Below are 18,493 nucleotides of genomic sequence, written 5' to 3' on the forward strand. Positions count from 1 at the left end.
ACTTTTTGTAGTGGACAGTACATGGTGGGCACAATTGACTTTACTAATATCTGGAGAAATGTGCTTGATTAACTAGCAGTGAGCATTTGGAAAGATAAATTTTGATGGTTGCAGGTGATTTTACAAGTTCTGATCTCACAATAATTAAATAGAGTGCTGAATAACCTTCTTAAATTGCCTATGGTTAATTTTAGTTCTAAAAAAGACAAATTTGATATGAAAGAGTTTTAAGTGAATTACTGCTTATCAAGCAGCACTATACATTCAAGAGTGCCTTAATGCTCAACACTGTGACCTCCTATCAAACATCTTAGAACAAAAATGCATGAGTAATAAAGCAATTTGAGTCAGATAGTTTTCAACATTAGATTCTCTCCCAGAAAAGAGCAACAATTTCAAGTATTCAAACTTAACTGAACACTATGAAACTGTTTTCTGTCTTAACTTCACTCTGATTTTATCAGATCACTACTTCACCTTGGGAAATGTGTACAAGGAGTGTAAAGATTTATACGTGCAATTTTCAGGGTATTTCCCCCAGTCATTATTTAATTTTCTAGAAAATGCTTGGTGAAAGCCAACCAATTTATTTAAAAATAAAAACCTCTGGTTTTAAGCATTAGCTGCTCTTTGGCATTTTATTTTTAAATAAATTAGTTGACTTTCACCTAAGCCCTTCAAACCACCAAGTGTGTTAGGGAATGTCCTCCTTTTTCTTGCCATAATTTCCTTCCTTCTCACAAACCATTTTCTATATTGTTACAGAGTTATAGGATACTACTCATTTCCAAGTCCTCTTGAAAATCCTCTATAAATTTCTTTCATAACAGAATTTTTTTTCCTCTCACTGAAGCCTACTTCCTACTTTTAAGTCCTTCTATGTTGGCCACAGATCTGCAACAAAATACAACTTTTCATGTGATACTACCTTGGTTGTATCTTACCAGAAGCCCCAAGTGTCATTTTACCTATTTTTTAATGAAAGTGATTGAATGCAGAACATATTTGGATCTAATTCAATTAAGGTTTAGAGGGGATGAGGAAAGAGACCTTAAATTTCAAGAACCATCCAACTACCTTTCAGAATCTCCATAGTCATATTGGAGAACATAGATTGCCAAACCTGCCAAATATCATCCTTTGTTAAATTGTAACAATGTACCTGTTGTCCATCACCCTGGGCATTGCTTATTATTAATGCAGTTTTCATTTCCTATGTATCTATTGTTTTCATGCATTTCTCATTTGTCTAATAATTTGTGACATTTTCAGAATTTTCACCTTAAAATAGCCTCAGTTTTAAAAATATGTATACTGTTGAAGGATGAGCTTTATAAATTTGTTATGAATGTATAGAAACTAGTTTCAGCAGTATTTTTCTAAATTTCCAAAATCCATTTCAGTGAGAAACTGTGAAGAAAATGTTTCCCACTGTGAAAGCAACTGGAAGAATGCATCATGTTCTAGACTAAATACGTATTATGCTCATACAGGTTATATCTTTTAAAAATTCTCGGATGAAAATTGAATTTTGAATTGCCATCTAGAAATAAATTTTTATAGATAGTGTACACATTGGTTCCTGAAAATGGTAGAAAAGGTTTCTTGTCAAGTTCCCTAACACAAGTGTGAATGCTCTGTTTTTGAGTACCTACTTGTAGTGAAAGGACACATTGTGGCCAGCCAACTCAAATTGCTACCCACGTTTAATCATTGTAAATAAAGGAAGCAGAGAGACCCATGTTATATTTTCAGAACTGGCATGCTCAATACAGAACTATTAGTTTAAAAATACCACTGAACGTTCTATTTGAATTAATCTAGACTTCTGTGAAAAACAAAATAATAAAAAGTACAATTGGTCACTTAAGCATATACTATTTCATGCAGGTTATTAACTTAGTAACTATACATATTATTAAAGAACAATGAGAGTAAATACAACTTTATAACACTTGGCAAACAGTTCAGAATTGATAAATTTCCATTTTGAAATACCTATAGTTTCTACAGAAGCAAAATCACCTTTCTCAGTGGAAAAAAATGTATCTATGAAACACCTATGTGTTGAGCATTACTTTTTAAAGGAGCAACTAATTATCCCAGTGTGAAATGAACATGAATCACTGCTAAAGTTTCATATACTGTTTGTGCATAATGGATTTTCCCAGCATCTGGATATAGAAAAGCAACAGAAAAACAAGTACTTTGAACAAAACCCATGGATTATAGGGAATCAATCATATAAAGAGGTTGAAATAAAACATATTATCTAATGTTCTCTTAAACATTTGTGTTTCACAGTTACCAGGACTGGGAAAATTCTTAATTTTTACACACTGTGTACACTTGTCCTTGTTTATATTTGCCCCCAAACATGATTTTAGAACCATATGCAAAATGCCAGAATGAACCTTAATTAATTGACCCCCACAGTAATCTTTGTGGATAGCACACCAAAGTTCATTGGAAATAGCACAAAGAAGTAATTCACAATAAATACTAGAATAGGGGCACATTCCTTACAGCAAATTCATAAGATTTTAGAATATTCACAGGGATTTTCTGATATGGTACAGTCACAATATGAGGGTGAAGAAGTTTAGTCTATAAAATATACTCTTTGAAGCACCAAGAATAGAGATACTTCTGAAGGAGCCTTGCACACATGGCCAAGTAGATATTGTGTATGTACAAAACAGTTTGTTTCACAACTACATTTCAGGTGAGAATCACGCAATTGCTTCTCTACCACTAGTAAACTTGAATCATTTAGCACTTCATCTGTGGATATTGTTGTGTCACTTCTTTTCTACTGCTGACACTTGCAGTCAATACTTAAATTCAGACTCCAATGGTGTTGCCCAAAAGGAAGATGTGAGCATCTTCATGTAAAACTTATAGCAAACCAAGAGATCATTTGGAAAAAGTCCAAATCTGAATTTGTTAGCAAACAATAAAATGCTTGACTTAAAATGTGTTTTCAAATTTGTAAAACTTTGTTAATAGGGTAAAAAGCTGTAAGGTTTGTTCAACATCATCCTAAAAGAGCTAACAGCTTATCTATACATTTACTTAAGAAATGCACGTTGTTTACCTACCTACCAGTTTGCCTACAGAAAATGTGCTTGCCTAATAAAACTAAAAGCTGTCATCATGCACTGTTGATTTAGTATACAGAAGTTGTCCATTATGTTGAAGAAGTTCTAAATGTATCAACCACATTTTTTTCTTAACTGATCTTCCTCTACATACAATCTTGCAATTGGGATGTCTCAACACTTCTTTCTTGATAATTCCTGATTTTCAGTTACTCTATAGAAGTTCTCGTTTCCTCTTAAACTTAGTTAGAATTTTCAAATTCAATTAAAGTCTTTAAGTTTTCCTTCTTTCAAATACTATGTGAATACTGAAATATTCATAAATATGGGGAACATAGCTTACCTACCAAACTTGCAGTCTAAGTAGTATCATAAAATCTACTCTAAAACAATAGAATTTAAAATTGTTTTCTTTTAAGGAAGAAATAAAAACTGTACATTGGAACAAGGAACTATACTACAAAAGCAGGTCCTTCTATCCCCCCACTATTGTGGAAATGTGAACAAAATTTAGATACAAAAGTGATTTCTGTGTGGTTTTCTTTGAACACTTTTTCAGCACCTCAACGTTACTAGGTGTACTTTTTGCTTGGTATAGGAGAAATTTTGTGTGCACACATAGCTGTTCAGAGGACCTCAGATTTTCCACTACCAAATATCACTGGTGAAGCTAAGCTCTTTGGGTGACAAAGGTAGCAGGGAACTGTTCCTATGATCAGTATCTTTCAGGGCATTGTTAAGGGGTAGCTGCCCATTGAGTAGTGTCAGAGGCAGGTTACAGTAAGTGTGGTGGTTGCCTAAGGAAGGCACTGGCAAGGTGGTGCTTGGCATCTCCTGTTTATAACCTCTGCAGCAATGCCTCGTTTGCATTGAATCTGAATGGTGGAAATCTGGGAGATCAGCTTGAGATGACACCAGAGAGGCCGAGGTACTGGTCATGGCAATAGAGGGTATAGGCTGGAGCTCTCCAAAAAGTCCTTGTTCTGCTGAGTCCAGAACATGGCACTGAGAAAGCATTTCTTTTTTCTTGGTGGGCATTTCATATATTAAGTGCTTCCAAAACTTTGAATTTAATTTGCTGCTCTTGGGTCCCTTCCACTTGATCAGGGACAGAAATTTGATGCTGCGTTTTAGTGATTCCACCTCCTGGCAATTCACCTTTCCTTTTAATTCTGTACATTCAATCAAAATCACTTTGATTTCTCCACTGACTAGCATGTTATGGAGTCTGCTTTCCAATTCGAAAATACTCCATCCTCGTCTGAGAATATAGTCTGGAGTTAGCACGATAATAAGTCTTCTGCTTTGCTCAACATATCTTGTGAGATCTTCAACGTAGGCTACAAATCACAGAAAGAGAGAAAGAGTAAAACAAAGACATTTCTAGTCTTTTAAGCAGTAGGTTTGCATTCTAGTATAGCAAAGACCCAGTCTTTCACTAAGGTACATCACCTTTTCTTTTCTTGTATTGTACACTCAGAAAGCTCAATGCCTTAAAAAAAAAAAAATTCTAATACATTTATTTCCCCTCACCATTACTTACAGTGTTTTAGCTAATATAAACTGACTTCTTCAGAGCTTAGGTGTATTTCAGTTATTTTTATTTACTGAATCATTTAATTCCAGACAAGCCTTCAGGCTAGTACTCTAAGTGAGCAATCAGCGGGTTGATGAAGAGAGAAATGGAGCCTTTTAATGAAGGTCACTATATTTATGGGTTTGGTTTGCTTTTCTTCCAGTTTCCAACTACTAAACAAGTAGGGGGGTCTATGTACATAATTTATATATATTACATTATACTTCAAAGATAATTATGAGAGAGATGGTGAAAAATCTCTTCTAAAATCATAGCTTGTTTCTCAGAATATCTTCTGTTATTTGCAACCTTAGGTTCTCTATTTTGTTCTTCAAACCTGGAGATAGGGAAGTGGTGTGCGTGTGCCCATGAGTTTAATTTGAACCAGCTGCTCTTTGTTTAGAGAAGGATTGAGGGGTGGAGTTGGAGAATGGGGGATGGTGTGGAATGAACAGTATAAGAGGAGGAGTCTATCAACTGAGAAGTCTTTGCTCTACTTTGTGGGAAAATTCTGAAAGTAAGGTGAATAAGTTATGGTCTTTTCCTAGTAGAAAAGCACTCAACTAACTCTAGGTTTGTTTATCCCATGGAATAATCCTTTTGCAACCAGGCTTCCCAAAGCCTTATCCGCCAAAAAGGGAAACACACACATGTGTTAACAAATGGAGACTTGGACACAGGTGCTGTAACAGTGAGCTGCCTTTACTAAGCAGAGCACAAGGCCTTGTCTAATGTACAGTGCCCTCTAGCAGAAGCAGTGCTTACAGAAGCATAGCAACATTTGTCACTACAGATCTGCCCAAGGTTACAGACTGCTTTCAGGGTGTCACGTCCAGTACATAGTGTGGGGCCACCAAGCAGCTCAGTACAAGTCATTTGAAAAGAGAAACTTATTTTACAAATGCATATTTTTACAGATGATTTCTCTTTCCCAGGGTTTTATTTCTACCGTTTGGCAGCAAGAACACTTTCATAAGTGAAAAAGAGCAAACTCTCTCTACACCCTACAGATAAACAACTTTTTGAGAGGTACACAGAGAATTGCCCATTTAACAAATTGTTAACTGCTGTTTTGCTTTTTACTTAATGCATTTCAGTACTTTCTCATGCACTAGTTACAGAGACTGTATCTGAGGTGATAAGGCAACTTCTAAGTGGGGAGGGAACCCTTTAAGAATTTTATTAAAATTAACCCCTTCAGAATTTTATTTTAGAGATTACATTTAAAATAAACAGCATTGAAATCTGCAAAAAGTAAAAATGAAGACAAAAACACCACACAAATAACAATGGGGAATTTATCACTGTCATTTAGAGAACTGGTGAAACAGAATGGAAGGAAAGGTAGAAAGTTTCAATAGAGTGGAAAAATATTATCCCAATGTATCAACAGCTCTGACTCTTCATTTTCTTCCTTTCTTTCTGCTCCCAAAAAGAAAGAAGTTATGTGGGAAGCTTCATCATTAGAAGTTGAATCTGTAAGATACAGTAAAATAAACTATCATGCATCTTTCCCATTATTCTTTTCACCTTTCCTCCAAACAAAACAAAAACCCAAGCCAGAATCATGGTATAAATTCAGGAGTCCATGAAAACACACTTTTACCAGATTATGTATGAGTTAATTGTTATTTTTACAGAAGAATTCTTTACACAATGATTTACTGAGGGGTTATCCCAAGTAGTATTCTTCCCTCATTAATTGTTGCTTTACATTTAATTCTTAAAAATTTTATCTGTACAAACTTTGTCATGAGCACATTTGTCACAGAAATGATACCTATATGAACAACACTATTTCTATGTGTTGGGATGTAGCTTAATTTACTTTTTAACTATACTTTAAAAAACAAAAGGTACAGCTATACAGATTTCTATCTACTTAAAGAAAATGATAACTCGAGCGTTCACAGTTATAAGAGAAACAGTACACACACACACTAATAAATTTGATTGGGATGTCATAGGCTTTGACTTTGGGCTTCCCAGGTGGCTAGTGGTAAAGAACCTGCCTGTCAATGCAGGAGACGCAAGAGATGGGGGTTCAATCCCTGGTCAGGAAGATCCCCTAGAGAAGGAAACGGCAACCTACTCTAGTATTCTTGCCTGGACAATCCCATGGACAGAGGAGCCTGGGGGGCTATGGCCCATGTCCCCAGAAATGACTGAGCACACTCGTACACACACACAGGCTTTGACTTTATTATCCTTTTTCTCTATTGGGGGAGGGAACAAGATACAATTTTTGCCCCATTAATATGGTTCTACCCCTTTACTTGTCTATTATACTTTGCTATTTGACAGTTAAGCAGAATGCAACATTGAGGGTTTGAGGGGCTTCTTAGAGATTAATTAGGCAGAATTTGCATTTGCCCTCAGAGGGAATGCCTGTCAAGACGAATCCCACTACACTCAGCTGCACGGGCTGTGAGCATTGAAGGGAGCCTTGGAGAGAGGGAGTGGTCCCTTTCTCCAGCATACTACACTGGCTCTGCTTATCCTGGCAAAGCCTAGTGGAGAGTTGAGGCAACCATCCAGATAATTCCAGCTGAAAACCTGCTCTGGAAGAAAAAAAGGTCTGAATTATCCTGGTTTGCCCTATATATACATTAATCATATGCACTGGAGTCAGTCAGTCAGTACATCTAAATTTTCCCTGGGTAGATACAGCCCAAGTGTCCCAAGGAAAACACAAGCCACTTTCTTGGGCCCCGAATTTCGTGTTCCATTTCACTTGGTGAAAAACCAAGTGGAAGTTTTCAGATGTGAAGCCCACATTTCACTTCTTGGGATGCTGATCAGTGGCTGGGCAGCAATCTCAGTATTTGAAAGCAGTTGGGGAGGTGCCTCTAAGAGCTGTCTGGCTCTGAGGAAAAGAAGGAGAAACTGGGCCCTCACTTCCATATTCTGGCTGGCTCTCTCTGTTTTTCTCTCTATGTTTTTTCTTGTTCTCACCCCTTTGCTCCTCTTTCTTTCTCCCTTTCATTTTTGTTCTTTTCCTCTCCTCTCTCTCCTGTCCTTTTATCTCCCTCTTTGCTTTCTTTCTCACTTCCCCTTCTTACTCTCCCTTCCTCTTTTGCTTACCTCTCGTTGCCCTGTTTCCCTTCCTTCCTAAATTTTTGCTTTCTGTATCTTTGTCTTTGGGAAAAACAAACAAGGAACTAGACATCATGAAAGGAATACTAAATTAGCAAGGGACCCAACAGGTAGAGTTAACAATATTTTTTGCTTGCTAATCTTTATCCAGGGAGTTGTTGCTGGCTCCTATGCAGCAAGTGCACCAAAGAATTTTCCCTAAGCCCTGGAGCTGCATGTCTGCATCCGATGACTGAATTGGAGCCCGATCCATTAGGACCATGTCCTGTTTTTGTATGGCTTGTGAGCTCAGAATGATTTTTAAAAACATTTTACAGGGTTTAAAAAAATAAGATTATGCAACAGAGACCATATATGACCCACAAAGCCTAAAATATTTCTTCTCTGAACCTTTACAGAGAAAGGTTGCCACCCCTAAATTAGAGACCAATCAGGATGTTTAGGTTTGGAAAAGTTCCAAATTAACTACGCAGAAAACAGGTATCAAATTAAGGCATTGCTGGTCCACAGCTAGAGTGGTCCCTGACAGGCAGTGGTGTTTGCCGTGGTAGGGCTGTGGTTTTGTGTGAGACATGTTAGAATCCTTCTGGAGCCATTTTTAAAAGTTTCTTACCATGAAGAGATAATTTTTTTTAAAATTCCTAAATTTGCAGCACACATGAATACTTACTAAATCTTGCCCTGACTTGTTCAGGCAAGTTTAGCAACCAAGTAGCAGGAATCCCTTAAAAGACTATTTTTTCCACATAAAAATATAAAACATCCCTTAGATGAAAGGACATTAAGTTATTTCTTTACAAATTTTGAAATAACAATAACAGAGTGAACTATGGGTGGTTGTGTCTGACAGCCTTCTGCTTAAACAATGCTATGAAACTACACTAGATATGAAACAAAGCTATTACACTTAACCTATTTGTGATCTTCACAATTTTGTAAAGAAAAAAAAGGCAGTTGTATAAACCAAAATTCCAGTGTATTTAAAAAAGTAGCATTCAATCTACAAAAGTGACTTGAAAACAAGACACTTATAATCAAAGCAAAAAAGTAAACTGAAAGAAGAAATAAAAGTACGAAATAGAATCAGGAAGAATATAACGGCAGCCCCAAGAAGTTTCTTCTAATGGGGTGTGTATACTTTCCCCAAAGATCTCAGAACTCCTAAATGCCAGGCTTTAAATCTACTGTGGATATAGGCAGAAGCACAAGAAGAAATCACTCTTATGCATAAATTTCTATGTGGTCTTGCTACTACCTACTAACCATTTGATTTATCAAACTAATTACTTATGAATTATTTTTGTGTTGACACTGCTGCTTATGTCAGAATCATTATCAGGGGTAGTAGGCATATTAAAAATTAAAAGACAAGTACTTTGTCTGTAGGTAAAAGCATAATTTATTACTTTGTCAGGTTCAAATAATAGAATCTTGGTAGGCTTATACTCACAGCTATGTATATCCAAAATCAGTTAAACAGACAAATCATTAGGGTGAGATAGTATGTGTCAAAATTGATAATATTCTACTAATTTTAGCGAATATTACATAACAAATAGCCATCAGCAATTATATTTATTAAACCTATAGTTTCATATATCAAAACTTAAAAACAAGATGGTTTCTGACTGTGATTGAGATGGATCTACTCCTATAACTGGTGGGGAGAAACCAGCAAAAATAATACAGGTTTCACATGTATCAAAGAAAAAAAATGTATTATTCAGCACTATATATTTGGAAAAAGTTATTAGACCTCTTTTAGGTCACAGAGGCATACAGTGAGGTACTTTATAATGTAGTCTAACTGAAAATACGACCTGCATTTAAAATAATGATGCTTAATACTAACTTATTGAAAGAGTTACACAGGATGACAACCTCACTCTTTATCTTGGCTGATGTGAAAGCTTTTGGGTCTTGCTTCTGCCTCTGGCAGATGTAAGAATCTGTCTGTGTTGTCTGCCACAGAAATTGAGGCTACAAATTTTTTTATTTAGCCAGGTGTGTGTGAGGGGAGCAGGGGGCTTTCTAAACAGTGTGTAATATTACTTGCCCTACAAAAACCTTCCCTGCCCCCTCCTCCAAGTCCTTGACTTGATAGCTCATAGTTCACAGGGATAAAATTATTTTTGGCAGGATTTTTGTTTTCTATTAACTATTGTAAGGGTTCTAATTGATTCTGATTAATAAGCTGATCAACAATTAACATGGATTTGTTGAGTCTTTGTGAATGCAGGAAACCATGACTTATTTAGTTTTGACTTTGGAAGCTGCAGTTTTGGTAATGAACCCTTTGCTTTTGTGTTTCATCAGTGGATGGACAGGAAGACATGATGGTGGGCAGAATCTACTCTGGAATATTGTCCATATTTCTGAAGTCTTTCACTTTCCTCTTTACCTCTTCACTGAGAATAGAGGTAGGTAATGGAACACATTCAGAGAATACTGAAAGAAAGAAAATGTGGAGAGTAGCAAACAAAGAGAGTCTGCAAAATGTCCTTCCCCTTCTTCTTTTCTCTTTTAACCTCATGCCCTAAAATCTGTATATTTGTCATTCTAATCAGTGCAATCTTGATAAATATGGAACAAGACAACTTGTTGCTCATATAGTATTTTCTGTGGTTCCTTTGGTACTTAAGACAATTTTATCTTGGTCCTCAACTCTTTTTTAAGGTGTCTGTTGTCTGTGCTTCCCCAAAAGTAGATGCTCTGTTTGAAATGCTACACAACAGAGGCTTCCTTTTCCTCAAACTTTGAATGAGAAACCTCAGTCCATTGACCACAGTATTTTGCTGGTCATTTTGGATACAGTTTACAGTTCCCTCTCTATAGACCCTAACATGAAGGTGTTGGTGGGCATATATAATTTTATTCCATGTGAGTAAATTGTATACAATGTGTTAAACTGTATGATTTTCCATGGTTGTGCATTTCACCCCTGCCTCACACTTTTTAGGTCACAGACGTCAGATTGCCTGGAAAAGGATTTTATTACTCCCCAAGGACAATTTACTTGAATGATGTCCAATATGTCCAGCTATTAGAGAAACTATTGGCAATGAATAGTTACAGATCCATGTACAAAATTTTTTTTGCATGCCTCACTTCAGAAGCGACTAGGGATCATCTGACACCAGATGTATTCTCCAGTCATTTGTCATTTCAATGTCAGCACAATCACATGGCCATTAAAGAACTGAAGATTAGAATAGTGAGGAAGGTCTAGCAAATGCAAGAATGTAATCAGACATAAGAATTTCTACCTTAAATTATTGAAGGAGTCCTAGGATTCTTGAGTGAGAAAAACAGAAAATTGAGCATGAAAAAAAATGGAAAGACAATTTGATATTTGAAGCCAAATTCATAAATATAATTTCAACAGACATGGCTGATCAACCATATGCATGATAATATTTTTCATTCACTATGTCTTTCTCTGGTGAAATAATGCAGGAATAACTCACATAGAGATCCCCATAGTCTTCCTATGGATAGAAGAGGAAACTGAGCTAAAAACTTTTGAAAGGCTTTTTTCTCTTTCATGTCCACTTAATCATCTATAGATTTTTCTAAAGCTTCAGCCAGAACTAGCTCAGTTTATAATTGTTTTTTAAGTATTTCACATGTACTCTTAAGGATCCTGCTCATTTTCTCTTAAGAGGCAAACAAAAACTACAGGATTTGGTTGCTTTTACTTTTAGTCTTAGAGTGCTATTTTCTCCATTTGGTCAGTTGAAAAACTTTTATATTTTTATGTTTTCTAATCTCTGCAGAAACACTGAGATAAGATGGACTCAAAAGCCTAAATGGTACTCATCCAAAAATGTCCCCAATCTCAGAATCTCAACTGCACAGCTGGGTTCTGTTGGTCACATGTCAGCTTCAGAGCACATCTGTTCATTCCTAAAGGATCCACTAGGCCCCATGAACACAATGTGCTCTGTGTATAGTACTTTACACCACAAAACCCAGCAGCTGCACGGGTGAGAAAATCTCTACTTCTCAAGTTTGTGTCTCTAGGCAGTTTGAGTAGGGTGTTTTCTATCTGGCTTTCTTTTGGTTGCCTGTCACTTCTGACATTCAGATGCCTGTTGGCAACAAAGTTGCTTTTGCTATTCTACTACAGATGTTTCTAGCCTGGGAAGAGACAGACCAAACGTTTACTGGAAAGTAGGAATTCTTGCCACATTCAGGCACCAAACCTGAGAAAACATAAGGAAGATTCTGGCCACAGGCTCAAGAATGGAAAGGTAGGTCACTGCCAGGAAAATAATGTCCAGATCTAAAGACTTCTAGTTTTAGCATTTAGGAAAAATATTTGTGTCAGTTCTTCCCATCTGTGATGGTTCATGATGGCCAAAGGACACTTCCCGAGTAGGGCATGCAAGGAGGGTACAATTACATACACTTAACCTTGGAAAGTGACATCTTTACATTAGAGCTTTCTGAGAACTCATGGTCACATGTGTGGGTGGTGGGGAGGAGAGGGGGAGGGGGAGGGGGAGATAAGGTAAGGGAGACACATTTATGTACTTTTGAAACTGTATGCATTGGAGAGATTTGTGTGTTGATGAGGTTGAGTTGAAATACCATGAGAGTGGTGAAAAAGAAACTGAAGATACGTAAAAAATGAAGGTGTTAAACATGAATGGGTTTATTTAAAATATTTCATTAGTTTGATTCATAGAAAATTATTGTTGTAGGTCAAGAATGCTGTGAAGTCTGCTTTTACAATCCTCAAAGGCCTCACTGCTAGTTTTTAGAGGAAGGAGCAGTCTTGGGTCAACATGTTTTAAATGCGATGTGAGGGACAAACACAGCTTATAATATTGTAACTAGTGCCCCCCCACAGGAATGTGTCTATATTTATATAGCATAACCTGTTAAATCTGTACCAATGGCTGCGACTACAGACCATAGAAGCTTCTTTAATAACACATATACACTAAGTCCAAAATGTTCTACTCTGTCATTCATGTGTAAATCAAGTATATTATTCATATACTTCATTGACTTCCTGAATGCGTGCTAAAAATGCCAAGGAAAAACTCGTTAATCGTGACATGGTGACTGCTCAGCCAGCTCTGAAATGTTGATGGAAAGGAAAAATTGTCAAAGGGCCTTTTTAAGAACTTCTGCAGGTTACACTCACAAATCGGAATTCAGAGAACATGAATTTTCTCATTCAGGAAGGAAGGATTAAAATCAAACACCCTCCAGTGGTTGCATCTGAAAACTGCATAGTTGTCTCTTACTTGTAAAAGCAGATTTCCTGTGTACCATTGAGTACCCAGGATCCAACTCCCTGCTTAGTTTAATTGTTGTATCATCTCAAAAAATTAAAATGATCTTCTATGGACTATAAAATCCCTCTTCATCCTAATAACATCATCTTGGGTATTTTTATATTAAGTTATTTAAATGCTAGGATAAATAAGGCAACAACCTCCTATTATCCCTTATGTTGTGTATTACAGTCCTCAATTAAAATCTTGTACTTTCATGCTAGGAAATACGACTTGTATAAGCCTCACATCCCACGGTCAAGGAGGACATTCAGGCCTGTCTATGATACACCAAAACAACTGATCATTTTCGCCAATCAACTAGCTGACTCTGTGAAGTATAAAATATTCTACCACCTGTTTGGCGAAATTGACACAGCATGTTGATTCAATTGACCTGTCAAGTCATCAAAATAAACAAAGAATGAAGAAAATGCAATTTGCAGATTCATTTCTCTTGCTCTCATGATCTCACTCTGGGTCTCATGGGTCTCATGCTGACCCATGCACACTAGGTACTGCTTTATATAATAAGCAAGTGTCCTCTATTGAGTCTCAGGTAAAGAGGCTCACCTATGTTCCAAGTTGTCCCTGTTTCTCTTCCTGATGTGCACAATGTTGAAGTATTGCTTTCTGGGTCAGAAGAAAGATAATCAAAGTTGACATGTTCAGACATGAAGGGTGACATTTTTAAGTCACTTAGTGGGGTTGATAAAGACTGTCTATTGTGGTGCCAACAAATTTGTAATGCAATAAAGCAGAAATTGAATCCACACTGAATCCTACTGAAGGTGACTTGACATAGAATATAAATTCCACTTTGGTAATGCTATTATCTGAATACAATTTAGGACGCTATCTAAAAATTGATGTTGCAGAATTTTGATAGTTAACGAGATGCTCTTGGCAAAAAATGCAAAAAATACATAGTAATCTAATGAATTAAACAAAAAATACTAAAGGGATATTTTTGATATTTCACTAATGTTCAACCTCAACCTCTTGTAGATATTCTTTCTAAAATCTGAAAAAAATATACGTTAGGACTGAGACTATTCCTATGAATTACATTTTCTTTCAGCAGAAAGCTTTTTAGCTTTCTTATTCACTTGTTTAAAAGGCCTTTCAGATACTGCCATGCAAATATTAAAACTTTTATTTCATTTCCTCTTGTCTTAAACCAACACTATTGAAACAAAATCAGCAAGCATCTATTTAGCATCTACTGAGCTCAGGCATTCTGTTAGATTATAACAGGGGTATGTAGATGAATGAGAGACAGTCCCTGCCCTCATGGAGCTTACAATCTCACTGAAAAGATAAGACATACATAGGTAGAAAGCTACATACAAAAATAATACAAAATATCACAGGAATACAAAATTTATAGTCAAGCAAGTGATTATACCCCACGTACTCTAGAGTCAGAGAAATCATTACGGAGTTTTCACAGAGGCAGTGATATGGAGAGGATAAATAGGATTTTTAAAGGTATAGAAGACTAACATGAACAAAAGCATTGCAAGGACATACAGTGTACATGAAAGGCATAGTTTAGCTGGAGTATGGGAATGGGTAAGGGAAATTGGTAAGGGAAATGAGTAAGGAATGGGTAAGGGAAATGGTAGGAGAAAACTTTAGGAGATAAATTTGGGCTGGCACTAGACTGTAGAAGTGTTTAGCTAAGGGTTAGTAGATTTAATCCTGTAAGAAATGGTGAAGTATTGTTGAATAGGGGAGAGACATGATGAAGGAGGTATACATATTAGTGGGACTAGATGGATGAGAGGAAAAATAGGGAAGGCAAAGAGTAATAGGCATGGAGGAATGAGTTGATTAGGGCCTATACTAGAATGGTGGAAGTGATCATGGAAAAGATACAAATGGACACTGGATTTGGGAGAGAGATACCAAAGAATCAAAAATGACTCTGAGGTATCAGCATGTTCCTTGGGGCTCAATCAATGTATAACTGGCATTTCAAGTCATGAAAATGAAGGAAATTACAGAAAGAAAAGAGGTGAGGACCAAGGTAAGAAATCTGAGGAAGTCTTACATTTGTTGAAAGTAGTGTACCAGTAAATATTGTCTGGTTTCTTCCTATGAATGTGTAAGTGTGCATACTCACGTGAAAACCCAAACATATACAGAAATATATGCACGCTGAGAAAAAGTGATGAACAACCAAAACTCAGTTGTTTCAATTTGTTTCTTGCCAGCTAGTGACCATGGTGGACTTCTGATCATTTGAATTAACATTATTGAGGAATAAATAATGAGGAGTGAGAACCAAACAGATCTAGGTTCTAATTCCATCTCTACCATTTGCCAGCTGACTGATACTGGACTTCTTTCAGGTCTTATTTCCTCATCTGTAAGATGAAGATAATAGTGCCTGTTCTTAAGGATGGAATGAAACAATTTATCTGTAAATATTCTATATACAGTCAAGTACTGAAAATATAAGCTTTTTAATTTTGTTATCCCTTGTGTATAAATAACTATATTCTGATTTGTGCTTACAGTTTAATTTCCTCTTCCCAGGGATGTTCATATATACATGCGAACTAATTCTAGCACTTTTAGTTTCCGGCAATGACATTTTAAGCTCTTTGAGGGTAGGGGCCATATCTTTTCTGTAATTATCTTATACTACCATGTACAATACTCTGAACAGTAAAAGGAAAAAAGTATATTTTTTACTTGAACCTGAATTTATTCTGGAAACTCAAATATAACTTTCAATATGTAGCATAATTGAAAAGTGGCACTAAAGCCCTCCCCATAGTCTGCTGCTGCTGCTGAGTCGCTTCAGTCGTGTCCGACTCTGCGACCCCATAGACGGCAGACCACCAGGCTCTGCCGTCCCTGGGATTCTCCAGGCAAGAACACTGGAGTGGGTTGCCATTTCCTTCTCCAGTGCATGAAAGTGAAAAGTGAAAATGAAGTCGCTCAGTCGTGTCTGACTCTTAGCGACCCCATGGGCTGCAGCCTACCAGGCTCCTCCATCCATGGGATTTTCTAGGCAAGAGTACTGGAGTGCCCCATAGTCTAGAACTCCTTAAAAAGAATTTAAATACACAATGAGGTGCCATGCCCCATGGCCTCATATACATTTCAAAGTTTTATTTATTTTTTAATTGGAGAATCATTACTTTATAATATTGTGTTGGTTTCTTCCATACATCAACATGAATCAGCCATAGGTATCTGTATGCCCTCTCCCCCTTGACCTCCCGCCCACCTCCCACCCTATCCCATCCCTCTTGGTTGTCTCCCTGTATCATCCAGCAAATTTCCACTGGCTATCTGATTTTACATGTGACAATATATATATTTCAATGTTACTCTCTAAATTTGTCCCACTTTCTCCTTCCCACTCTGTGTCCACAAGTCTGTCCTCTATGTCTGCGTCTCCATTGCTGCCAAGCAGATAGGTTCATCAGTACCATCTTTCTAGATTCCATGTATATGAGTTAATATATGATATTTGTTTTTCTCTTTCTGACTTACTTCACTCTGTATAATATCTACCATATTAGAACTGAGTCAAATACATTCCTTTTAATGGCTAAGTAATATTCCATTGTGTATGTATATGTACCACAGTTTCTTTTCCATTCATCTCTTGATGGGCATCTAGGTTGCTTCCATGTGCTAGCTATTGTAAATAGTGCTGCAGCGAACATTCGGGTACATGTGTCTTATGTTTTTTTAAGTGGATTTTTCTCTAAATCTGGAAATGAATATCAAGTCTTAAATTCAGAGTTATTAGTGACAATGATTGTAGGTATAAGTAGAAACACAATGACAGAAGGTCAGTTTTGGAACTGAAATGCATTGAAAATCTGAAATGCAAAAAAAGATCTGACTTATACAATTTTTAAAGGATCTTCATTTTTCTAAGAGCACTAAGGCAATATAGTAAATTATACAATTAAATCACAATTTTAAAACCATACCTAAAATATAGGTGAGAGTGCCTTTAAAAAAATTTGGATGCTAAAAAGTCATAACACAGGTGTTGGGGAAAATTTTGAATTTAATAAAATCTCCTGTAAGAAAAAAAACTAAATACTTGGCTCTGACATTTGAAGTCTCCATATAACTTCTTAAGTGAAACCAAACTTTTAAAATGCAAAACTCAAAAGTACTTACTTCCACTTGGGATTAGGTCCCTTTCTGGGATGAATAGTTTATATCCATAGTGTTTTTCCAGCACATCTGGCAGTATTTCAAGAGCAAATTGCTCTTCTTCAGGGTTGTCACAGTCTAAAGTATCTTGGTCCACTTTTGTGTAAGAGAGATAGGCATCATATTCCTTGTTGTCTTAGATACAAAGAAAAACAAAAGGGTTGTATGTATGATTTTCAGGTTCTCTTTCAGGACTAAATATCTGTAATAATTAATAGGCTAGAATAAGCAGTATAATTAATAACCATCATTAACAATTAGAAAAAATAAGTCACATGCCATGCCGTAAGAAACCTAGTACATTTCAACACAATCCAGTTATAGTCATGGGATATGAACTGAAATTGCTATGCAATGGGCAACATATAGTTTTGACAGAATAAAAGAGAATTATTTGTAACTTTTGGTGTGAATGATTAGCTCAGTGTGTTTGAATGAAGGACTACATAGACCAAAGTCATGAATCTTAACTCTTTCTGTGCCGGTTGGCTTGGCTCTGTTACTTGGTCACAGACTATACCTTGTTTGCACAAATATGTGCAAGAGATCCAAAAGAGGCTGGGCTCTGGAGTGTGGAAGATTGAAATAATCTAGCTTCACTCCTGGAGACTCTACTTGAAACAAATACCATACTTCCAGTTGGTTACTGTCGTCATCCTCATATACAAAATGCAGTTCATTACCAAATATTAGAGACAGCAGCTGGGTTTTATACAAATGCATTGCCTGTTATTCTTGTTCAATCCATGGTCAACTAATTTGACACAAACTTCCAAAAGAAGCCTTTGTTTAAAAATATACATCCTTCCAATATTGCCAAATTAGGTTTTCCCTTCACCCATTTAGTCAGAGTTAACTGTGCTTTAAGAATGTATTTTTTTCCTCCTTTGCTGTATTGGCTCAGAGCCAGTCTCCCCAAAGAGAAAATGTGCATGTGTATGTATGTGTATACACACACAGAGTTTTTCCCTGATTTTATTAATGATTACAGCAACTCAAAGTACTAGTCCCCACTGGTTTTAGAAGGGACACACTGGAAAAGTTATAGTGGTTTTTAAAATTCCCTTATTTATAGAAAATTTTTTAATGTGGTGAGTCTAGATTCATATGGAACTATTATTATTTATTAAAACTAGTTACTTGCAAATAATTTTAAAAGACCAGAAAACATTTCAGATTTTGTTTCTAAAGCACAGAAATATTTTCCATTAAAACAGACCTGATTAGATTATAGCTAA

General features: G+C 36.4%; 1 protein-coding gene across 2 annotated transcripts in view; it reads right to left on the bottom strand.

Annotated features, from left to right (window-relative positions):
* Window positions 1-1,688: 1,688 nt before the first annotated feature.
* IL1RAPL2 (interleukin 1 receptor accessory protein like 2) overlaps window positions 1,689-18,493 on the bottom strand; it is a 1,257,588-nt gene continuing 1,240,783 nt past the window's right edge. For both annotated transcript variants that reach the window (XM_070461797.1, XM_070461798.1), the window contains exons 10-11: window positions 17,220-17,390; window positions 1,689-4,441 (exon numbers count right to left, since the gene is read on the bottom strand). In XM_070461797.1, coding sequence (XP_070317898.1) covers window positions 3,750-4,441; window positions 17,220-17,390 — 863 coding nt within the window. In that variant the 3' untranslated portion in view covers window positions 1,689-3,749. The remainder of the gene's footprint in view (window positions 4,442-17,219; window positions 17,391-18,493) is intronic.

This window comes from Odocoileus virginianus, chromosome X (assembly GCF_023699985.2).
Source record: "Odocoileus virginianus isolate 20LAN1187 ecotype Illinois chromosome X, Ovbor_1.2, whole genome shotgun sequence".
NCBI classification, from domain to species: Eukaryota; Metazoa; Chordata; class Mammalia; order Artiodactyla; family Cervidae; genus Odocoileus; species Odocoileus virginianus.